Source organism: Onychostruthus taczanowskii, unplaced genomic scaffold (genome assembly GCF_017590055.1).
Source record: "Onychostruthus taczanowskii isolate IOZ18803 unplaced genomic scaffold, ASM1759005v1 scaffold10, whole genome shotgun sequence".
In the NCBI taxonomy this organism is placed as follows: Eukaryota; Metazoa; Chordata; class Aves; order Passeriformes; family Passeridae; genus Onychostruthus; species Onychostruthus taczanowskii.
In genome coordinates, this window is record NW_024496526.1 from 9,787,362 (window position 1) to 9,812,748 (window position 25,387).

Genomic DNA, 25,387 nt, shown 5'->3' on the forward strand with positions numbered 1-25,387 from the left:
GGGAAAATTATTTAAGGCTTAGGTTTGAGTCTCTTTGGGTTTTGGGGAATCTCTTAAACCTGATGGCACCAACACCTTTGTTACAGTAGGAGGAAGTTGATGCCAGCTGACAAATTGTGGACTTCACCCAGGTTGGGTGATGAGCACATTTATGGTGCAAGGGCCCCAGACACGGTGCAGGCACTCACCTACCACTGCCAAGCAGCCACATGTTGCTGCCAGCACACTTGGTGTGACTGAGCATCCTGTGTGGAGTTTGTAACACAGATGCCTGCTCAGTTTTATGGTAGCATGAAATAACCATGCACACAGTCCCCATTCACTTGGAGGTGTTGGTGTCTATCTTGAGCTCACCTGGGTTTCATAAAACAGGGAGAGTCTGAGCCTGGCAGAGTGAGAGAGGACACGCAAGTGAAAAATGCTCACTAGATCCTCCTGTGAAAGCAGTGAGAACACATTCTCAGGGGCTCTGAATAATTCTATGCTTGTCCCTTAAGTTTCACTTAACCCCAGGGGACACAGCTGGCCCCTGTTTGACCAAGCCTGCCCATCCAGCCCTGCTGCTTGCAGAGCACACAGACCCTCAGTCCTGGCAGGGTGTGTTTCTGAGCTGCTTGGTCATCCACTTTAATTTCACATCAACTCAAGGACTGATTGACTGCAGCATGTTTATACCCTTCCAAATAAATCTCAAACCCGAAGCCAGCATCCTGCCCATATCACAAACACGTCAGGATCGCTCATTAGCATCTCCCACCGGTGCCTTTGCTAATGAGGAGAGCTCCAGCACGGCCCGGGGCTGCTGGGGCGGGATCAGCCGTGTTGGGTGTGACAGCCGCGGCACCCGACACACACAGCGCTCCGCTGGCAGACCTCAGCCTGTGAGGACTGAAGAGCAGACGGGAGCCATTCCCTGCTTCCACCTTCTTTGCCAAACACTGGCGTAGCACATCTGTATTTCTAAGGGGGAGCTGAAAACTCTCAGTAGGTTTATATCCAGACGTCTTCCATCTTCTTTTTCACCGCTCCTAAATCCCCTCAAGTAGCTCTTGTGCATGAAAACTGTACATAGCACAGGCATGTTTCCTATACGCAATAATAATTTTCTCCTCTGTGTCCCCTTTTATCTTTGCTTTACAAAAAGGTTCTTGAAGGCATTGTTGTAATTTTTGTTAAATGCTGTATAAATGAGAGGATTAAAGAAAGAATTTGAGTAGCCAAGCCAAAGAAAGATGCTTTTCCAGACGGGAGGGATGTTACAGGAACAGAGGGGACTTATTAATTCTGTGATGAAGAAAGGGATCCAGCACAGTACAAAAACTCCAATTAAGATGCCAACCATCAGAGCTGCCTTTTTCTCTTTCTGTTCCCTCCATGTTTCTCCATCTGTCTGGAAAGTGATAGCTGCACGACGAGCTGTAAACACCATCTGTGGTTCCTTCGAAGCTTCCTTCACCTCAAACAAAAGCAAACACAGTTTCTTACCGAGACAGTTTGTTTGAGTGAAGTATTACTTTTAAATGACAGCACAACATCTGTGCGCCTACCACAAAAGGCCTGAACTTCATTCCTTCCATGCTAAAAGAAAGAAAATACCCCAGAGTGCCAAACTCATTACACTGGAAAAGCTGCCAAGTGTAACTGACAAACAGAGCTAAATACAGAGTACCTGGTACCATGTGTGTTGTGGGACTCTTTCAGTTCATTGTACTGGATGCCTTCATACCCAGGGGGAAATGAGGTTGTCAAGGCAGGATAACAAAAGCCTGTGTCTGCTGCCTATCCCTGCACCAGACTCAAGCTGCTACATGGCCTTCAGACCCGCTCTAGGTGAACTGCCTCAGCACGGCTTGGACTAGATCATCTCCAGAGGTCCCTTCCAAGTCCCACCATTCTGTGATTCTGTACTTTCTCAAAAAGTACACCATTGCCAGAAAAACACCATTTCATTTGACCTTCAGTTCAAACTCTGGCTTCAGTAGAGGTTATACAAGAGAGGAAAAAATTTCAGCTACTCCAGGCTGTTGACAGTGCTTCTTGTCTCCTCTCACTGAGGGCAAGTGTCTGCAATGTCTGCAGTGAGTACAGCACAGTGCTCTGCGGCAAACAGCTCCTGGGCAGAAGCTGTGTGCTTTGAGTCAGAACAGATGAAGACAATCCCTAGAGATTTTAATCTGAAGATTGAAGTGTCTGTGATATTAAAGTTCTTCTAGGCACTACACTTATGAAAAGAGTAACAGCTTAAGGCTGTAAAATTTGCCTGAGTGATAATTCACAGGCACTCCAAATATGGGCCATTGTTAGATTAGCTACATATTGCACATTCATGTGCTACCTTTGCAATAGAAGGAGGGCCTGTACTCAGTATGAGCACAGCAATTCAGACAGTGAAGCAGTGGCTGAACAATCACTCTTGAGGATGGATATCCCTGTCTGCACCCTCAGACACGAGACGGGGCTGCAGAACATTACAGCAGCAGATTATGGGCACAGGCAAATAATGGAGGAAAATGAAAATCACATCTGTTCTGACAATTAAAATGGGACACCCCTCATGTAGCAAGGATCACACCATTTGTCTGCAGGACTTGCTCTGCACATCCTTAATCACACTCTGCAAAAAGGGATGAATGTATGACACGAGGACAAATCTGTGACAAGCAACCCTGAAAGATTGTCTTAGCCCTGAGGAACAGTTACATAAGTGCCTCCTGGGAACAGCCATAAGACTCGTGTCTGCAGTGAGTACAGCACAGTGCTCTGCGGCAAACAGCTCCTGGGCAGAAGCTGTGTGCTTTGAGTCAGAACAGATGAAGACAATCCCTAGAGATTTCAATCTGAAGATTGAAGTGTCTGTGATATTAAAGTTCTTCTAGGCACTACACTTATGAAAAGAGTAACAGCTTAAGGCTGTAAAATTTGCCTGAGTGATAATTCACAGGCACTCCAAATATGGGCCATTGTTAGATTAGCTACATATTGCACATTCATGTGCTACCTTTGCAATAGAAGGAGGGCCTGTACTCAGTATGAGCACAGCAATTCAGACAGTGAAGCAGTGGCTGAACAATCACTCTTGAGGATGGATATCCCTGTCTGTACCCTCAGACATGAGACGGGGCTGCAGAACATTACAGCAGCAGATTATGGGCACAGGCAAATAATGGAGGAAAATGAAAATCACATCTGTTCTGACAATTAAAATGGGACACCCCTCATGTAGCAAGGATCACACCATTTGTCTGAAGGACTTGCTCTGCACGTCCTTAATCACACTCTGCAAAAAGGGATGAATGTATGACACGAGGACAAATCTGTGACAAGCAACCCTGAAAGATTGTCTTAGCCCTGAGGAACAGTTACATAAGTGCCTCCTGGGAACAGCCATACAAAGGACTTCCTCAGGAGCACCAGGCACAGTTTGATACTGTATTTAACCTTCAACTCCTGCTCAGAAGATGAAGCTTGCTGTGTGCCATTATCAAATCACAAATCAAATCAGAGCCTTCTCACTGCTTCTGACTGCAGAATTTCCTAGCAGTGACCCTTTTATCACTTAATTACATAATCAAATCAGAGCCTTCTCACTTCTCATTATGACTGCAGAATTTCCTAGCAGTGACCCTTTTATCACTTAATTATATATTGTAAGAAAAGATTATTTAATATCCTTTGCTAGAAGATACCTCAATCCTCAGGTGTTTTCCACAATGAAGCCTGCATGTACAGCCTGGTCAAGCTCCTACTGAAGTAAGAGGAGTTTTTACAAACTTCCCTGGTTGTTAGGTCAAGCCTCTGTAAACAAAAGAGCAAGTGAAACTAGATCATGGTATGTTTTGTAAATTACTTGCTAGAACTAATGCAGCTCTAACTGCATCAAATCTCCAGTTCCCAGTGCCAGCCCCAGAGGCTTCTCATGACTCCAGTTTCCAATGCAAGTCACAACAGCTGACCTTTACCCCCAAACCACACAGAACAAAGGACAAGTATGGAACCTTTGCCTCCATTTTGGGCTTACTGATGAGCACCAGCAAGCAGGCTGTGACAGCAGAAGAGGTGGTCACAGACTGTAAATTAGAGCAGTCCATGGAGATGCCTTGGGTTATGCTGGAGCCATCTCTGCAGTGCTGCACACTGTTCTCACTCGGTGTCTAGCAGCACTCTCTGCCTCGGGCACAGATTTCCTTCCATCTGCCCAGGCACTGCTCCAGGAGCTGCGAGTCAGGAGCACTGGGGAAAGAGCTGGCATGAAAGGACTGCTCCTCTGAGGCCAGAATTTGGTTCTGAACTCATGAAATCAGCTATTTCCAGGACAGTGGGCTGTGAGAACTGCAGAGATAACCGCTGTTCTGTGAGACTAATAAAAAGTAAATGAAGGGAATGAGCTCAAGTACAAATCCTTCTACAGTCACAAAGGAGTTTGGTTTTAGTTCCAGAATTTATTCTTCTGTACACTGATCAGCAATTACAGTTCAATGCCTCTTCTCTTGTTTGTTTGTCCCCAGTAAATTATTACTCCTAAATGGATACATGTTCCTAGAGCTGTGTGTTCCCAATTCCTGTATTCCTAGAATGTCATAGAAAACATGCCACCGAGGACCTTCTGACAAAATCCTTTGATTTAAAATGTTCCTTATAGCTTTAATGATTGTTATTACTGGTCCTTCATGGCAGGTGCTCGGCGTGTGTCTGTCCTGCACCTGCAGGGCTGCAATAACAAAACAACAGTAATGATACACATCAATCAAATCTGGCTTAGCACCACAAATGTAGAGCTTTGCCTGTCACAGTGTGGCTCAGCAAAGGTCATACTGCCTCAGTGCAGCCCTGGCACACTACTTGCTCTTTGAACAAGAGCACAAGAAGCTAAATGCACAACAAAGGATCAAAACATAGAAATGTCTACACTGTCTTGGATATTCCACCAACATGACAAACAGCTCATCTGACAGGGAGAAGAATACCTGCTTTCTCTCACAGGATTTTCTACTGCTGTAAGCAGGACTAACTGTATTTCTCCCAGGAAATAACTCCCCACTCCACTTTGCTTCCTTCCTCACTCTTTTCTGGACATTTTTTGCACCTCTTCTGGACAGCTGAACTTTGTTTCCTGGCCCACCTCTTCTACTTGTACAGAGGCACAAATAAGAAATAAAATGCCTGTGACCCCTTCAGAAAAGGAGAATCTGTTTTTTTTTTTTTCTCTCACATTGTCCTGACTGGTTAAGTGGGTTGGAGAAGCTGAATGGGCCAAGGTGCAGAACAACACAGCACCTCTGGAGCTCTGGGGCCTGATGTTATCCAAAGTGGGAAGGACTCTCACAAAACTCCAAGGTTTGGACCATGCCTAATGTTTTTATATACATATGGGTAAGTACTTTGAGAGGGGAGAAATAAATAAAAAACAAAGAAAACAACAACAAAAAACCACCCACCAACAAGACCTCCACCAATCACCAACCGAACTCAATTTTTAACTCCTCACATGAAAATTTAAACCTGATTTTGCAACTGCTACTTGTAAATAATGCAGAAATTCAGATCCCATCCTTCTCAGTTTTGCTAGGCTATCCCTATGCTACAAGTGATTTCATTGATTTAAAAGGGCACTCAGTATCTGCTGGTTTTCAAGCAGTCTCATTTATTTCAATTGGACTGTTTAGAGAGAGAATTATTGCCTGCTGTCAACCAGGTGTGACAGAGCATAGCCCTCTGTCAGTGATGATATGTCACTAGGTTTTTAATGAGGGTCACCCACATCAGTGTTGCCTGCAGAATTCACTTTTCAGGGAGTTTCATAATTGGCAAACAAAAACTTATAAAAGTGCCAGCTTAATTTAGAATCCCAATTTGGCAATTATTTTACTTCAAAGGAAAGCAAAAACCAAGCTCTCATTAAAACCAGAAGCATCTCAGATGTTTCACGTCCATCTCCCTCACCTGAATTTTTTCAAAAACACAAGTAAAATTTTAACCAAAGAATGACTCAGAATAGTTATTTTGTACCTATTCTATTCTGCCACTGCTTTTGAAAAGTAAACAAGTAAAAACTTTTACACAAGTAAAATTACAATCAAAGAATGACTCAGAATAGTTATTTTGTACCTATTCTATTCTGCCACTCTGTAAGAACATAAGGTATGTATGCCAACTCCCAGTTTGAAAGTAATGCCCTTTCTCTGTGAAAAAACCCCAAACCATTATATACATATATATATATAGGCACCTGCAAAGCACTTTGGTGCCTGACTCTGTTGGCTGACAAACATTAAGGTATCATCCTCACTGCTCCACTTGGTGCATTGGTTTTTCCAAGATACCCTTACTGGCATTTGAATGCTATGGACTCACACTTTTTCTGTCCTTAGCCTTGCCAGAATTAACCAGCTGGTTTTACCTCAGGCCACCAACTGCAGCCCTGCTGTGCAGTTCCAGTCCAGCACGACCTGACAGCTCATTCCTGAGTGCAGCACAGACATCTCTCCCAGCAGGGATCACTGGTGTTATTGCTCACCTCCAGACTGGGAAGCACTGCCAGCCTTTGGCATCGTCTGCCAAAAAAACCCTGCTAATATTCTTCAGATCAGCTGGTGCAGGGCACCTGGAGTGAGAGCTGACATAGATGCAGAGGGGAATTCACATCCAGAGTCACAGTGACAGAAGGCAAACGTTGCCAGGGTGAGCATGACAGGTGAGCATTCTCTGAGAACAGAGATGGAAGAAAGTAGAGGGAGGAGAGAATCAAGGGAGAAATAATGGGAAAAACAGAATGAGCTGATGGACAAACCATGAGAAGCAGAACAGAATTTGCCCCATCAGAGAGGACAGAGCTGATGCTGACAGCCTGATCACCCCTGCATGCAGAGAAGCAAAGATTGGCAATGTTACCTTTGTGTTTGCATGTTAAAAAAACAACAGGGTTTTGCCAAAGAACAGTAATGATGCGTGTGAAGATTCCCCTCCAAAATTCACTGGGGAACTGCTACTCTTCCTGTGAAAGTGATGGATCCCACTATGACATTCTTAAAAAAGATCAGGATAACACTCAGTAAGTAAATCTCAGTATCTCAATTTAGAAAGAAAACAAAGAAATGCATCCTGAATGCCAGCTTGCTTGATCCACGAGTTCATTTAATGTACATGTGTGCAGCATCCGCTCCTCCTTCAGGTGAGGAGCAAAGTTTGCATCTGAATCACAGAAGTCTTTTATTTGAAGCCAGCAAACAGAGCTGCTGGGACAATAGGGGAAGCTGACACTACACATCAATTGCAGACTCAAGAATCCCTGTTAGGAGAAGTTAATATGTCAATCACACCAATAAGAAAAAAGATCTACTAGCTTGAGCATCTGCTAGCATCACAATAACCCCTCCAAAAACGCGTGTGTAGCTCACTCTGACAGAGCCCTTGTGTCAGTGCAGCCTAAACCAGCCCCCGATGCTGCATCACAAAAAGCACCACCTGGCAGCCAGGCTGGGCCCACGCAGGGCCTCCCGCAGACAGAACTGTGACAATTTGCAGCCAGACTCAGTCTTGCTAAAACTGTCATGTGAGGTGTCTTGCCACTGGCTCGAGCAGCAATGCCTCAGTTCATTTCACTTCCCAGACTTTTAGATTCCAAACAACTAGTCCTGTGTGGGTAGGTGTGTGTGTAACAGATAGAGCATGCAAAACCACTACAAATAATCAGCTGGCTTTTGTGCTTGAAGAGATTATACATTAACTCCAAGAAATATTTTCATTGTACTTAAAACAATTTGGAAGAAATCTGGTGCAAACTAGGGGCTGAAAATCGTAGGGAAAAAAAATGCCACTAGAGGAGACATTCTCTACTTTTCTAACAAATTTTTTGCTTTTTCATAGAAGATACCTTCATAAATCAATATCTATTAGAATTAGCTTGAAGACATTATGATCCAAATCTGCGAGTCTAATCACACATAATTGCCAGTGCAATTATGCAATTATTCCAGAGCAATAATACAATTATACTAGTGCATCTCTTGCAAGCATCTGGGGACACAACCTACAGCCTCTTACTTGTGACCATCATAATGAACTTCCCTGCCTCCAAATCAAAGACAGGATTTTGCAGGGGAATGAGGCTCTGCAGGATTAACCCCAAATGGAACAGGAACATTCTCTGTAGGTATCTCTAACGTCCAGAAAGATCATCTTGGGCTACTGGGAAGGGACTGGACTTAGGAAGTGCAACATAACAAAAACATAAAGACTGACAGGAGTGAGAGTAAGAGTATGAGATAGCAGACAGGGAAAGTTTACAGAGAGCACAGCCAAGCACGGTGGAGGCATGGAATGGGTGACAGCAGCACCATGCAGAGAGCCTGGCTTAGGGAGCACAAGGAGCTAACCCCAACCCTTCTGAAGGGACACAGCTTTCCTGTCCCAAAATGAACAAAACCTCCCAAATGGCTAGGGCACTGCATGATTACAGACAATCTTTGGGATAAGGAGAACATGGTCTTGAAGCCAGCAGGTAATTTTAAACCAGAAATGATTGCTCATTGCTTCAACACTAGGCAGTGAGCAGCATTCAAGGAAAAATAGCCCAAGCTATATATAGATATAAGTTTATATTGTGAATAGTGCTTAATTTGCTTACCAGAATGTATTCAGACACACAAAGTCTGTGCTGGTAGACAAATGCACATTTATCTTGGTACAGGACCTGGGGATCTGTTTATGTCTTTTCTTACCCCACCAACACTAGAAGCAATATAGAGGGAAAAAAAAAAAACCCCCAAAAAAAAAACCAAAAAAAACCAAACCTCCAAGGAATGGCAAATTCAGAACAAGGAGACAATTTTCAAATGTCTCTCCTGACTGGCAGAGAATACACCTGTCCCTTACTCTTGTAACCCACAAGGAAAAAACGAGAATAAAGCTTTTCTCCAGGAGCTGCACTTTTTGACTGGCTAATTGTGCTCACGTCCAGACTGTGACAAAGTCAAACACACGGGAGCCTCCGAGGCACCTGGCATCCTTCTCGCTGTGCCGAACACACCATCGCAGGGGTGAGGGCCGGAGCTGAGGAGGAGCAGGATGGCAGTGCCGGGGGGAGCAGCGGGGAATCCCCCCCTTGGCCAGCCTTACCTGGGCAGCCTCGGGCAGGGGCCCCACGGCGTTCCTCCTGCGGGCCCCCATGTGGAACTTGGACGCCTTGTAGATCTTCCAGTAGACGAAGAGCACCACGCAGAGGGGCAGGTAGAACGCCCCGCCCGTGGACACGATGGTGTAGGACGGGTCCTGGCTGAGCTGGCAGCGCTCCTGCTCGGGGCTGTAGGTCTCCCCCCAGCCCAGGAGCGGGGCGAGGGAGATGGCGGCGGACAGCAGCCAGGTGAGAGCGATCATCACGTTGGAGATGCGGCGGCGGGCGAGCAGCGTGTACTGCAGCTGCCGGGTGATGGACCAGTAGCGGTCCAGGGCGATGGCCGTCACGTTCCAGATGCTGGCCGTGCAGCACAGCATGTCGAAGCACACCCACACGAGGCACAGCTCCCGGCCCAGCCGCCACCGCCGCCCGGCCGACAGCTCCTTCACCAGGCTCAGCGGCATCACCAGGGCCGCCACCAGCACGTCCGACACCGCCGTGGAGGCCACCAGGTTGTGGGGCACCCGGTGGAAGGCCTTCACTCGCAGGATGGTCGCCAGCACCAGCAGGTTCCAGAGGAAGGTGGCCACGGTCAGCAGCACCAGCAGGGTGAGGATGAGGACGGTGAAGATGGAGAAGGGCTCCCGGCCCCTCCACGCGCTGCCGCCCACCACCGAGGAGGAGGCGTTGGTGTCCACGTTGGCGGACGAGGTATTGGCGCCCATGCTGGGCTGGCACTGACCCCGTGGGGAGCAGGGGCTCAGGGTCTCCGCCATGCCCGGGATCAGGGCTCGACCCCTCACCGCTGCCCCTTCCCAGGCCGCCGGCACTGTCCCCAGCCCCGCTGCCGGCGAGCGGGAGCCCCACAGCGGGACGCGCCTCCGCTCAGCGGCCGCCCCACAGGCGCCGCCGCCCCAGCGCTGCCCGCGGCTCGCACCCGCCGCTCCGCACGCCCATCCCGGGCGGCTGGAGAAGGGAGGCAGGCTGGAGAAGGGAGGGAAACGCGGCTGCACCGCGCGAGGCTCTGGCACGGGCAGCGCGGACGGGCGGGCCAGCGGGGCGGCCCCGCCGCTGCCGCCCCGCCCCAGCGGCCGCCTCGGGGGCGGCGGCGCGGCCCGGCCGTGTGGGGCGGCGGGAGGCGCCGCCTCCCCGGCTGCCGCTCGCGGCCTCCTGAGGGGCGAGGCGCCCGCTGCTCGCGGATCTCTGAGCTGCCGGGGCTGGAAGGGATCTCTGGAGATCGTCTCGACCCACCGCCCTGCCCAGGCAGGGTCACCTCGGGCAGATGTCTCAGGAACACGTCCAGGGGGGTTTGGAATGTCTCTGGAGAGTGAGGCTCCACGAGCTCCCTGGGCAGCCTTTAGTGCGCTGCTGCCTCAGTGTAAAGCTCTTCCTCATGTTCAGGTTAAACTTCTTGTGTCTTAGTTTTTTCAGTGGTGTCGCTGGGCACCACTGGAAAGATTCTGGCACCATCCTCTCGGCACCTGCCTTTGAGATCTTAATGTGCATCAGTGGGATCCCCTCTCTGTCCTGTCTTCTCCAGACTAAACAGGCCCAGCTCTTGCAGTCTCTCCTCATAAGAGAAATTGCTCCAGACCCCTCATGACCTTTGTGGCCTCTGCTGGACCCTCTCCAGTAGCTCCTTGCCTTTCTTGTACGGAGGAGCCCTGATTTGGACATGGTGCTCAGATGTGGCCTCAGCAGGGCTGAGTGGACAGCAATAGTCTGTGTCCCCACGGACCCAGGTGGTGACGAGACACCCCCTTCTCTCCACGGACCCCATGAGGCTAAGGGACACCCTCTTCTCTTCTCTTCACAGCCCTTTCCTGCCATGTTCCCTCAGTGCTCCCACCAACCATTTCATTTCTCTTAAAATAAGTAATCAAATATGTGACCAAGGGCTTGGAGACGGACAATAGAATCAGCAGTGAATACAAGAGATGTATTCTTGTATGTAATCTTTCCATCTGGATGTTTGGTGCTTTGTGGTGCTTTTGAGAAGCAAAACACAAAAGGGTGGAAAATAGCAATTTTGTAAGTCTAAATACTTCACATCTTCCTTTCCATCTGTTATCACTTTTCCCTGTTGACCTGAGAATTGATGAGAAAAGGACTTGTGACAGAGGGGAGGAATTGCAAAACATATTTCCTAGTCCTCATCACTACCAAACGTTACTTCAGGACCCTCTTTAACTGAATCTTTTCAGACTCAGTCTTGTCATAATATTTCTTTCTGTCAGTCTGAAAGTTCTTGGCTTCACTCTCCCTGCATCCTTGTAATTCATGTCCAAGCTTCCCCTTTGCTCAGCACTGCTGAGGAGGTGTCTGTCCTCCCCAGGGAGCAGCTGCTCAGGCCAGCATTGTCACAGCACCACTTCCAAGCACTTCCAAGAACAGCACACAGCTCAGTAACAGCTCTGGAGGGTGATGATTCATCCAGATATAACAGAATTCCAGCCCATTTTGTGAAGTGATGCTATTTTTTATAGCAAATATATAAAGTGTAATGCTACATTTTCCAGAAGTTTTTTTTTTTATCCATTAGAGGCTGATTATTTTTAGACCCTTATTATAAAGGGACTACATTGAACTTGACTCTACATATTTTCCATTTTTTTGTTTTAGATTCAAGTGCTAAAAAATCTTCTAGCAGATGCAGTTTTATTCCATCCTCTTTAATAGAAAATAAGCCTCTTTCCTAAAGCATTTTTAAGAAAAGCCAGTTATATAAATCCTGCAATTAATTTGAGAAATATACAGAAAATGTCAGCCCAAGACAAAAAAAAAAAAACCAAAAAAACCACCAACAAACAAACAAACAAAAAAAAAACCAACAAAAACCCTTCCAAAGTCCTTTAACAGTTGGTTCCATACTTTTATGATTGAAAATATGATGGAGAATCTAGATGTCACATAGATGCCAGGTAATATTGATTTTATTAATAGTTAAAACATTCACAGGTGATTGCAACCACTCATAGAGGAGCCCAGAAAGCTCTGGGTGTATCAACATCTTTAGCTGACAGTCAGAATAGAGAGGAGAGTTTGGAAGTTTTGTAACTGTTACACAAGATTTTGCAGAGCCTACAATTTTCATTTTTTTTTCCTTTAAATTCTGACCAACTGGGAAAAAATAGTAGATGGTTATGTTTTTCAGTGTTGCAGCTTACAAAAGTGTCTGGGAAGATGGACTGCTATTGAGGAGTATGCTAAGGTTTTGGGGTTTTTTTTGAAAAGTGAATGCAGTTCTTAAGCTGGATGACACCCATATAGCAAAGTGAATGTGTTTCTAGACAGGACCCTGACTTTCCATTTGTCTTCCCTTCTTCTAATGGCATCTTTCCTCTATCTCTCCTCACAACTCCATATCAAAAGTTTATCGTGGTGGCTAAGAGGAAAAAACAAAAGTAATATCTTCCCCACGTGGCTGTGCAATAAAGAGATTTGACAGAGGCAACATCAAGGAATTTATGACTTTGGTGCAAGGCAGCAGATTTTTTAGCAGCCAAGAGCATTCCAGCTCAAGAGACTGGATTCTTATTGTCAGGGCTCAACACCTTCTATAAATCTATAAGCTTTGGATAAACAAAAGCCTCACTAAGCGTGGCATGAATTCTACTGTCAGCTAAAATCCTGAAAAAATCAAGCTAATAGAGCAAAAGCCAGCTGCAGTGATAGATTTTATTCTGTATGCTTAGCCCCTTGACTATAGGCTTCTTTCAGCATTACTTTAATTTGAAAAAAATTTAAAAACCCAAACCCAACAACTGACCCACCTATCAAGGGCTAATAACTGGCTCTTTTCTGGCTATTTTCAGGGCTCTATAAAATCCCTCCTAAGTTTTGGGCCCTGGAAGTGCCTGGGCAATGATCTCCTAAGCAGGGCAGTGGTAGAATAAAACCAAACATCAGAGACCTGTGCTGTATCCTGTCAGCACCATGTCTTCCTCCACTAAATACTATTTTTTAAAATCACATAGCCCTTTTCACCCTTCCTGTAAGTTGCTTTCCCTGAGCCTCAAGTCACAGGCTTGACAGCAAATAATCAGTTTTGGTAGCTTACTTAAATTGAGTTGTCAAGCCATATGTCAAACAGAAAGGCTGATTTCTGCCAAAATATAAACATACTTCTTATTTACAACAGACCTCAGTAGATATCTTACTCCATTCTCAACTACTCTTGCTCTGCAATGTCAGTAAGGGTGCCTTCTACCTGTGACATTCACCCTGAAAAATTTGATGGTAACACTTTCTGACCAGCGTTGTGCTTGTCTGTAACTCAGCAGCTTTATGGCACAGGAAACTCGGATCATGACAAGATTTTTCACAATTATGAGCAGCAACTCGGTGGCAGAGTGCTCCTTTATGGGCCTGTTCCAAGAACTGTCAAAACCATCTTCCAGTTCAAGCAGGACAGTTTTGATCACCCCCTTAAGTGGTTTAAAGAGTCCAATTTCTTTGTGAAGGTTCTCGGAGGAAGAAAGCAATTTCTCAAGGCACACAATATTAGTCCCCGAGCGATTGGTCACTGTTATGAGACAAGCCTTGAGAGCCTGATGGCTGAGGTCTGTTAACTGCTCACAAGACTGATAACAGGGGAAGCTGCAAAGGAAAGCTCAGAATTCCAGTCTGACAATCTTTTGCACTTCTTGCAATATCACCTTGGAATGCCGCCCAATACACAGATATTTTGTCAGAAGCTATTTGTCATTTACGACTTCATAAACAAAGCAAAAGGTAATTGTATCTGCACTAGATAGGGAGCTTTTAAGTCCCACTTAGTCTCAGCTCATTAATTTCTCTTCTGCTTAATCAGGAAATTAGAGCTGACTTTGCAGCTACTACAGGCAGGGTGGAGCCATTACACCTCTATGTTTAACAGCGTTAACTTTTCCTTCAGTGTAAGCTACTATTACTCTAGAGCAATACCATCCAGTCCTTCCATCTCCTACAGAGGTTTGTTTCAAAGATTTCTTTGTATTAGAAAATTAGGAAAAGACAACCCAAGTATCACAGGGAGGAGCTGTGCAGGCTCTTTATCAGTTTTGCATGGATCAGACTTTAGAAGTGGCAGAATTTTGAGGCCCTTTTAAGGCCAACCAGTTCTGGCCATGAGCACGTGGTCAGACAGGTGGTCACTGACTCCATATCCCAAGTTTTTCCTTCTCCAAACCAATATTCCACAGTACTGCAGCCACTGCTTGCACCCACATAACCACACCCTGATCTTCACAGTCGTTTACTGCAGCTTTGCTTACATCTCTTTCCCAGTAATTAATTTTGCAGTTCATCTAATGAGTCCCTCAGCGTTTCTTTTGCTTTAATGAAAGTTAATTCCCATACAGTAACTGCACAGCTGGCAGGTATAAACAGAAGCCTTAAACTGTATGATGATGCAGATCTCAGAGAGAACTCCTAATATGTGCTATTGATAAAGACATGAAAATTACTTTGACATCTATTATAAATTTTTAAGAAAACCCAGAATCAAAGATTAGAACTCAATGAGACAGGCATCATAATTAGCACTGCTTACACTTCAGAGAAGATTTTGCTATTTCATTGCAAGCTTAGAAGCACAAGACATTCAAATTCTAGTAACAAAATTATTTTGACATTGAAAATCTTAAAAGCCCATTAGGGTCTAAGGTCAGCTATTTCATAAGAGGGAAAACCAGACAATGCTCAAATCTGAATGGTGGAAGCACTAGAAACAGAATGGTCCTATTATTTCTCCCATCTTCTTTCCCCAAGGATGAAAAGAAAGTCCACAGATTTTTTTATAAATACTTCAATGCATGTATCAAGTTTTAAATCTACCATGCTACCTGCCAAGACCTTATAAATAACAGTCCAATTCATACTGGAATTACTTATGCTTTTGTATTTCTAACTGCTCCTGGGTTACATTTGAAATGTAAATTAAAACCTGTTTTACTGTAATCACAGATGCTCCACATTTCTAGATTTTGTGACATTTTAGTCTTTCCTTGACACATGAACAATTTTTAAACACTTCTCACCACCGCTGCAGCCTTGTAAGAGCTGTTACCTACTGCTACAATGGCAGAGATGGAAAGAATATGTGTAACACAATTACTCTTTTACCCAACTTGTGTATTCTTCTTCTGCTGAAGCCTCCACATTTTTTCCTGTCCGCAGTGTGTATTCCACCCTCTTCCATTTCAGTCTTTTATATTCCTCCTCCAAAATACCTTTCTAGTATATTTATACCCCATTTCCCTTTTGCACTTATTGAGTCTCTCCACCCCCCCAATCCTGTGTCAGGATCTTTGACTTTGCTCATTGCATATACCAAGACTTGAAAGCAATGCACTTTTTAAATTTAAAAGATACAACTGCAGAACTTCTCACTGCATCAAGGTTACAAAGCATCTTTAATAAATACCTGGGTTGAGTGCTTTAATTTATGTAATCTGCTTTCCTTAATTCTTTGCAGAGTACACTAGACATCCCCAATTAATAAATTCAGATTTAAACGGGACATGAAGGAAAACAAAGTATTTCAGTATAGTGTTACCATTGTATCACACTAAACCAGTATTAATCATGTACCAGAAGTGATATAAGAGACTTGTTTTATTTTGGACACTGTACTTGTTATACAGATACTATGTTGGAAATTATTCACAAGCTCATACAACCTTAATTATTCATCCATGGTTCAGTTCTTAAGGAATCTTCTTATATTCTTCAGTATATTTGATGGCCAAAGCAGAGTTCTGTAGCATTAAAATCCCTTGCAGTGATTCATGTGAGCATGAATCTTTTTATCTCACAATGTCCTGATGTTGTCCACTCAAACAATTTTCAGAGGTATGCACAGAAAGAAGGGTAAATGTAAAGCAAATTCTTCTATAAAACCTAAAGGTATTCTCCCTTTCTTTAATAAAAATCTCTGTAGCATTGACTTCAGGTAATTTTAATGATCTTATTCCTTACAACCAGTGTGGCAAAATTCCCTGGCAATATTCTCCTTTAGCCACAGTTCAGAAGAGTCTTCCTGAAGTGAAAAATAAAAGATGTTTCTAGAAAAGAAAAAATCCTTAAAGAGACCTAAAAATGGGAAAGGAGCTGTTTAAACTGGAAGGAACTGCCAGATGGTTTTGATCAAGGTAGGCTACTCCAAAGCATTTTAATGACCAGAATTAACGAGAAAACTGTCGGTTGTCAGATTTCTTGCTGATGTGTTTGAAGATTTTTGCTTTGTGGACGTTCTTTGATTTCTGGTAGCCAAATCCCCCACCTCCACCTCTTTTCTGTAGTCTTCTGCCATGGTTGCTGTTCACATCTAAAATTTCATTGGTTAAAGAATTTGAAATATTGCATTTTGGGTTTACTAAGGGTTATTGATGTGAGAAAAAAGAAAAGGCTAAGCTACCTAATTACAGAGAAAGCCAGAACTTTGTGCCTGTGCTTCTAAATGCTCCTCCAGCTGTCCAGTTAAACTGTCCAATGCACTACTGCTTCAAATTCCATCCACTGTCAGGTTTGACAGGAATTTAGATACAGTCTCCCAGTTCCTGCTCTTGCCCCTCTATGCCAGTATTCCATGACTAAGAAACTTAAGCAAATACATTTCAATTAAAATAATTTTGCATGGAGGAGAACAATACTTTGGAGCATGGATGCATTCCAGAATCTGCCCAACAGGAACTGAAGCCTGTAAAACATGGACATATGCTAAAAGAGATGTTTGTAGGCATTTTTGCAATTAATATTTACATTTTCTTTGACAAAGTACTGTTGGAGTATGATGCATTTTTATGGTTATTAGCAGAAAAACTCCAACCCCAACAACAAAACAGGAGAACTTGAGGTACCACAGGAATTCAGCAAGTTGCACTGAACATTTGTAACACAGGAATTCAGCTTTGAAACACTGCAGTGAAAGGATACTGAGGTCAACAAATGGAGGAACTTTAAAACCAAACGAAAGGCTGACTTTGGGAAGATCCAAATTATTGACATCATAGATCTGCTTCAGAGAATGGGAGTCATAAGCTCTGATGTAAGCTTTGTAAGCCTCCTGGGCTGACTTGTGAAGGAAGTAGTTCTTCTCTATCAGTTTTTCCAGCTGGTGAGGGGAAAATAAAACCATAAGAGACATAAACAATTATAGCTATTAAAAGTCTATACATTATATTCAGACATTTTTACTGTACAAGTCACAATGACATTCACTCCTCACTTCAGCAAAACTGCTCTGTGACATCAAAGTGCACAAACAGGTGTAAAATGCTGTTATAAACAAGTAGAGGGACAAAAAATCGTGAAGCTGACTTAGAGTACAAACAAAGCCTCAGCAATATGAAAATTTACAGAAATTTACGCTGGGTTGTCCCAAACAAGTTAATCAAGGACAATACACCTCAGCCACACCATGAAACCATGTGCAAGAGAACTGCCAGCCTGACATCTGAACTGTGTGATTCCATGCAATTCCACGCACAGTCTGATCTATCATGGTGCCAATGCACTGTGAAATCAGCAGTATTAATTCTACACCAAAAATGGATACACCAGGGTAGATGAAGACATTTTATTTGATGTGGGTCAAGTTGCCAATACTCATTAGATCCCAGTGTTTCGTTTGATGATTAACGTACATTAATTCAGTGTTCTAAAAGTAAGCTGCATCAGGCACCACTTCTTCCTGATTATGCTTAATTAGGAACCTCTCTCTGTAAGGACTGTCTTCACTGCTTCCTGTACTTGCTATTTTAAATTCAAATTACTGCAAAGAAACTTTACAGAACTCTTATCAAAAGAATGATTCACAGAAGTAATCAATAATAGAAACTCACATCTTCAGAATTATCTATGCTGTTCCACGCACCTCTGTGTTCCTTGGCTATTTTTGTAGCACAGGAGCACAAATGAATTTTAGCTAATGTTGGGCTTTATTAACACCAGCTAATTAAAAATGCACATGGGTTTATATCCTAACACTCCTAAAGAAGCACACACATTTTTGAGTTGCAGTCATTATAGACTGTGACATTCTACAGGCAAATTATAACAAAGATATTCAAAGTAGTTGAAACGTAAAAACATGTCATACCTGAGACTGGATGTCTGAGATTTTTGACCAAGAAAATTCAAATTCACTTAGTGGTACCTTAAAAACAAAAGAAATGAAATATCAACATTATTTACACTGTGTAAAAGCTGTGTAAGTGAATGTGTTTAAGACCAAGGGCAAACAGAAAACTATCTGGTAGATAACAGTTTTTTTTAATACCACAGCTGTACCTGTAAAGTGCCTTTACATCAATATGACAGTATTATCACTTCCTTTAAGCCAGAGTAATAGAGACACTCAGTATGACACCATTTTTTACCACTTTTGCTTTAGAAGTTAAATCACTTTAATTAAAGTCACAAAACAAGTCCATAAGGAGAGCAACCAAGCTGCTCTGTGCAGTTCTGTTAAAATGATTACCTTTAAAAGAAGACTGTTCTTTTGGAATTGAACAAAATTAAATTGATTGTTGGAAAACCAAACCAAACCAACCCAACCCAATAAGTTTTGCCTTTAAAAGCTGGACAGAAGTTTACCCTGGCTTGTTTCAGGTACCGAAGGAAGCCCAGTTCTTCTGGTCGTAGGATGAGCAGAGCATGTCCCCTACCATTTATTCCTCTGGCAGTCCTACCAACACGGTGGATATATTCCTTTGGGAAAGAATAACAGACAACAAGGTCAGGCAGCCTTAATCATCAACAGAAAATACACCAAAGTTAACCTCAATATAATGTAATGCATCATTCACTATTTGGTTGAAGACTTTTTCTTGGCACTGACACGTGAATAAGGAAAAACAACAGCTGAAGGTGCAAAGCAACATCAGGCTGAGACAGAGCCCCTAAAGCATTTTATCTTTCACTGAAGAAGAAAAATCTTAGTCCACAGTAACTGAAAATTAAACCTTGATTTTAGGGATTTTTGCATTTCCCTTGTTAACAGTAAACTTTCATTCAAGTAGGAATATTATCTTTAAACAAAAAGCAAAGTTCAACTGGGAAAGCTCAGGGATGCATACGTAAACTCACCCTCCTCTTGAAAAGTGTTTGGCTGTTTAGCTGATTAGATTTGAACTTCACAGCACAAACAATATTTTAAAATGCAATTCTTAAGAAGGCAACCAAGGTCTTAGCTCGGAGCAGCATTTCCTAGGAGCTGGTGAAGGGCAGGGAAAGAAACCAGCAGCTGGATATGACCATGGCTGAATCCAGCCCTCTGTCAAGCAGCAGTTTCAGCTCTTCTCTGCAACTAAGTTTGTAGTCAGAATTTGATTTCTTGCTGTGACACTTGTTTATTTCCTTAACTTACCTTTGGATCATCTGGAGGGTCATACTGGACAATCCAGTCAACCTCAGGAATGTCCAATCCTCTGGCAGCCACATCAGTGCACAGCAGTATTCCAGACTCTGCATTACAGAACTGGAAAAATGTTGTAGTACGTTTGGTCTGTTTCTGCTTGCCCTGAAAGGAAACAAACACACTGGGGATGAAATATCAACCAAAAAAATAATTTGAGACATCTTTCCAAATCGTGGTTTTGTACAGACCAAGCAGGAACAGTTTGCAGTGAAGAAAAAAAGAAACCACAGAGGGTTACAAGAAGTGGCACCCCTCAGAGGTTACAATGTATCTCCCAAACCATTTAAAAATTGCATAGACATTCTTCTCATGAGCACAGCACGCATGTTTCAGGTTCAGAAAAAGGACATTTGCAACCCTAGCAATATGTTAGACAGATTACAGGCTATAAAAGCAAACAACCAAACAAAACCAATACTTGTCACAGTTCTATCAAAGAATAGCAAGACATTTCCCCCCCAAAACAAAACAAAAAAGAACATTGGTGATTAGTTGCAACTGTTTCATAAACTTTCAGTCAATTATTTCTTCTAAACTGTGCATTTTGTGGTTTTGACAAAAAATTTACAATGCTCATCCAAATGCTAAGAATTGGCATAGTAAATCCAAACATCACCCTGGCCTTAGGAAAAGCATCAAACACTTCAGGCATCAGATTCTGGATTTCTCTGACAAGTTCACTCCATAAAATATTGAATTTTAGTGCTTGTGAAAGGTAACTTCTTGGAAGAAAACAGAAATGTTGCTACACAGAGAGCATAAATTAGTATCAGTGTTTAGCACTGGTTCAAAAAATAGCAAGCCTGAAGTGTTATTATATAATTTTTGCTTTATCTCCTTCCTCTACAGACTAATCAAGACCATCATCAGTTTTATGAGCAGGCTGTCTGTTCAGTAGAAACTGGACTGAAACAAACCAGGCAAATGTAAAGCCAGTAAGAGCTTACAGCTGTTATCAGAATAATTCAAAATAGATCAATGAATAAGATACTTACATGAATGGCCAAAACAGGCAGATCAATGTAGTTGAGTAATTCATAGTGGTACTTCACTGACATACATGAAGAAAAAAATACCATCAGTTTCTTCTTCCGGTTCTTCTTGAGGAATGTGAAGAGCAAAAGGAATCTTTTCTCAGATGGACAGACCACATAACCCTGCAACAATTTTAAACATTGTTAAATAGAAGTAGTAAGGAGCAAACTTGTGTTTTAGGAGCACAATTACATCAGGGAAGGGCTACTTTGTGAGAAAAACCTCACCAAACAGTTACACATCTGAAGCATCCCAGGTAAAAAAGCACAGGGCTCGGTGTGTTCGGAGATCTCAGCCCTCCTGCTAACGTTTGTCTTACCTGTTCCAGACCATCCACCGTTGCTGTCTCCTTGTTATCATCAACCCCAACATACAGTGGCTCTTTCTTCAGAGAGATCTTGGCCAGATCTTCGACCTTTCTGGTCTGTGTGGCAGAGAAAAGCATCGTCTGTCTGCGCTCTGGAAAATATTTGAAAGACAGCCTCGCTTTTCAAAGAATTCAAATAGCGATTCCGTAAAATCTAACGGCAAACTTCCCTGGGAAATCTTCCAACTCTCAAACATACTGCTACTGACAAACAAAGAGGTGTAGTTGTATTATGGGGTGTACACCATGTTTATTTCAGCTGTCCCCCCCCAAATCCTAGCTGCTATCAAAACACAGTGTTCTTCCTCTGTAAAAATGTTAATAATAATTTGCAATCCAATTTAGACACAAAACAAAACCAAGATCAATCTTCTAATTCTAAATAAATTTTCAGGAATACTACAATATCTTGAAAAAACAATTCAAATTGTGTTTAATACATCAATTACAAGGAATAGTTACATGAAAAAATAGGAAAAGAAAAATTTAAGGCAAATACTTAAACTTCTTCAAGATACTGGTCTTGGAGGTATCAAAAAAGATTGAGCTGCAAGTCAGAAGCCCTTTTTCCTTGAATTTAAACCTTATTAGGAAATAATGAATTGCAGGAAATAAACATGCAGAGGAAGATGAATGAGAAAATGGTAATATTAAACTAAAAGGATTTTATATGAACAGAATTATATCTCTGAAGAGCATTTGAAAACTCTGTTCTTCAGATAAATGGTGTTGAAAACTCTGTTCTTCAGATAAATGGTGTTGAATAAGTAATATATACTGGCTAGCAGAAAAAAAGGAGAGAGTAAGAAAATCGCTATGAAGTTCATTTACAGAACTATAAAAATTAATAACTTTTCCTATAATAATAGAGTCAGAGACATAATGTTAGTCAAGTGATTTCCAGGAAAGAGAGATTTTTTTTTCTTACTTGGTAAAAGTTTTATGATCTGTTTCATTTCTTCTTCAAATCCAACCTCCAAGATTCGATCTGCCTCATCAATTACCAAACATTGCAAGTTCTTGTACATGAAACCTGGAGTGTTCTAGAAGATTAACAAACTCACAGTCAGACAGGGAAAGGAGTTTTTATTATGTTTTAACAAACAGATTAGACATCAATATTGTATCTACCTGCATGTGATCCAGCAGTCTTCCTGGTGTGGCTACAATGATGTTGATTCCATTTCCAAGCTTCTGTGCTTCTGCTGATCTGTTACTGCCCCCCATTATCAGACCATAGGTATGAACGTGATGATTCATAAGTTCTTTAAGAACTCCGTAGGTTTGCATAGCCAGCTCTCGAGTAGGAGAAAGAATAATAACACCCGTTCCTAAAAAATACATCAACCAGAGAGTCAGTTACAATTCATCCAACCCCTCACATGGCTGCTTTGCAGTAAAATTCGGCTGTGAAATGAAGAGCCTTACCATTCCTAGGCATGAATTTCAGCTTGTAGATGAGCTCTACTGCAGGAATGAGAAACGCAAGTGTTTTTCCACTGCCTGTTTTTGCAGCTGCTAAAATATCCCTGTAAGCAGCATTAGAAAAAGAAGTATTTAGTTGACCATACCAAGAGAAGAGCAATCTTACTCTGATCCATGCTGACAATGTGAAAAACTAACATGGCTTAAAGAAGACCAGTGGAGTTGGTACTAGGAGCTTGCTGGCAGAGCCAGGTCACAGCAATTAGCCAGTGAAGGCTGGCCTCAATGATCATGGAGGTCTCCTTCAACCTTAATGATACCATGATTTGACTTTATGATTCATGTATGTAGCTTGCCAGCAAAATTTACAAAACATCTGGGGTCATTAGAGTGACTAAAAAGCTCTATTTCTTACCTGCCTTCCAGAAGAGGCTTGATACTTTTATGCTGAATTTCCGTCATGTGTGTAAACCCCATGTCGTTTATGCCTTTCAACGTATTCTCACTGACACAACCAGCCAGGGAAGAAAAGGAATTGTCTTCAAAAGCACCTGAAGTGAGGGGCAAAATGAAAAATATTTAAACTTATTTCTTCTATTTCCTATGCCATCTGAGATTAACCAGTTCAAATCGACCTATATGGAAAAAAATGAAAGGACTTCCTCTTATCGCATTCTACCACAAAATCCAAAGACTGGCAAAATAATCTGTATTAATGAGTTCATAAGAAAACTACACAGAGTTAATAAAAATGAATTCACTGCTTCTTCTGTCAGATTTACACCTCCAGCTAATTCTACTACTCCAGCTTGCTCTTCATGGACTTCTTCCTGTACAGATAAGCATATGTGTATATAGGTTTAAAAAACACTTTCAGTAGTAATTGTAGGACCAAGAGGTGTGTATATAATGCAAACTTCCAAGAACAGCAGGTGGGTGAGAGCTGTGCAGCTGCCAGTGTCACATCTTGTATCCAAACACCTGACTCACAAAGCTCACTCTGGAAGGAAGGTGTTAGACCTTGGGATTTTGCCTGTGCATGAAAAAGAGAACACAAGATACCTGTTACACCTAGTGGCAAACTGGGCACCTCATCCTCCTCCTCTTCCACTTCCTTCTCTCCAGAGTCCTGCTTATCTCCATCTTCTACCTCTGCAGATTCGTCTTCTTCAGTTTTTGCTTTTTTGGTTTCTGTATCTGGAGTGTTATTTTTACAGAAGATAAGTCAGTTAGAAACACAAAGGTCATGGTTATCATGAAAAGCTGTTCCACAGACTGAGTTTCCTTTAGTCTGTAAACCATGTACAAAAATAATGATTTTCCATGGGGTGGAAGGGGGCTGGAGGAGAGACAAGGTGTCTATGGAATTTTCTGATGCACAGAGCAAAAATTCCTCAAGTTCCTGCTACACAGCCCACTTTGCATAGCGAAACAATGTAGCTTGATGTATATCACATAACATCTTGTGTGGAAGCAAGATAAATTGTCCTTAAACCAGTAACAAAATTCTTTCCTGGGGGCAATGCCAACACCAAATTTCCCACACCGTTTGTGCTCAGGATATGTGAGAAGTTGCATTTTAGGCACCTGAATCTTCAGAGATGAAAGCACCTCTTCACTGCCATAACCATAATGCATGTCCCAAAAATCAAATACATTTTGAAAGCTTCTATTCCTCATGTATGTCTAGATATGTATCTACAAATCTATGCTTATAGAAACATATGCAAACCTAGCAATTTTTGTGTGGTGGTTTGTTTTTTTTTTTGGTAGTTTTCCAGTATTTTTCAGTTTCATAATAGATAAATGTTGCTAAAGGCTGGACATATTGCTAAAAAGTATTTGCTGCACAGCCAAGTACAGAGAGCATCTATCTACCCGTGCACTGAAACACAGGGCACGTATTTGAATAATAAACGATCAAAACATCCAGTCAACAAAGCACAATCCTATGGAAGAAGTAAACTGGCTACTAGTATGAATTAAGAATTCAAATATCGCAGCTGGAATGAAACGGGTAAATTTTTAGCCCTCATGGACTTTAAAGCGCACACCTGACCGGCACATGGCATTTCAAACTTTCCCCGGAACCCTAAGGAGGCGCTTGTGGAGGTCTCCCAGACTAAATGAGCCCTGGGAGACACGCTGTCTTTGCTAATAACACGCACCATCTCCTCCATTGGCCACCGCTTTTCTCTTTTTCTTCTTCTTTTTCTTCTTTTCCCCGCTGCGGGGTCCGGCTCCGTCCGCAGGCTCGGCGCCCTCCTCGGCCGCTGCAGCCTCCTCTGGCACCGCCGCCTCCTCCGCCTCCTCCTCCGGGGGTCCCTGAGAAGCCGCCTCGCCCGGCGAGGGCACTGCACGGCGGAGACAGAGACAGAAGGAGGAGAGACAGGGGGGAGAACACAAAGTTAATCACGGCTCCGCCGGCGCTCAGCCGGGGAGAGGCTCCGCGGCGCCGCCCGCCCGTACCTGCCCCCTGGGCCGCCTGCAGCTTCAGGTTGCGCTGCCGCAGCTTCAGGTTGCGCTTGTGGATCTTCCTGCGGAGCAGCCGCATGGGCAGGTTGCTGGCAGCAGCCGGCACCGACATCGCGGCCGCGGCAGCGGGAACCCCGCGCTCCCGGCACACGTGGGGAGGCCGCGACCGGAACCGCCGCGCGCGGGGCCTCACGGGCACCCGGCAGCGCCCTCTGGGGGCCCGGCGGAGGCAGCGCCGCGCGGGGCCCGGCCCCGATCCCTGCCCTGCTCACGGCCTCGGTTCCCGCCCCATTCCCGGCCCCCATCCCTGCTCCGCTCCCGGCCCCGCTCCCAGTCCCGCTCTCAGCCCGGGACACATCCCGGGTTTCTTTGAGGACTAGACTCACCATGTCCCACACAGATCTCCCAGCCTCACAACAGCCGTCTGCCCGGTGGTGCTGCCTCCAGCCATGGTCACAGATGTCCTACGGGAGAAAGAGACAGAATTAAAGAATCAGGTTGGAAAAGAACTCTGAGATCATCGAGTCCAACCTGCGAGCAAAATCACCATGTACCCCGTGGCAGTGAGCAC

General features: G+C 43.5%; 2 protein-coding genes across 2 annotated transcripts; both read right to left on the reverse strand.

Moving 5' to 3' along the window:
* Positions 1-1,123: 1,123 nt before the first annotated feature.
* LOC121338088 (5-hydroxytryptamine receptor 5A-like) lies at positions 1,124-9,957 on the reverse strand. The gene is made up of 2 exons (XM_041408683.1): positions 9,115-9,957; positions 1,124-1,456 (listed from the first exon to the last, which is right to left on the reverse strand). The coding sequence occupies exons 1-2, from the start codon at positions 9,886-9,888 to the stop codon at positions 1,124-1,126; spliced, it is 1,107 nt and encodes a 368-aa protein (XP_041264617.1). The 5' UTR covers positions 9,889-9,957.
* Positions 9,958-15,488: 5,531 nt separating this feature from the next.
* On the reverse strand, positions 15,489-24,989 carry DDX18 (DEAD-box helicase 18). Its single transcript, XM_041409198.1, has 14 exons — positions 24,811-24,989; positions 24,510-24,695; positions 23,404-23,538; positions 22,757-22,892; positions 22,345-22,445; positions 22,048-22,247; positions 21,845-21,959; positions 20,869-21,008; positions 20,510-20,671; positions 19,464-19,616; positions 18,692-18,805; positions 18,195-18,251; positions 17,030-17,207; positions 15,489-16,421 (listed from the first exon to the last, which is right to left on the reverse strand). Exons 1-14 carry the CDS (start codon positions 24,926-24,928, stop codon positions 16,279-16,281), a joined length of 1,938 nt encoding a protein of 645 aa, XP_041265132.1. The 5' UTR covers positions 24,929-24,989; the 3' UTR covers positions 15,489-16,278.
* Between the last annotated feature and the right edge of the window lie 398 nt (positions 24,990-25,387).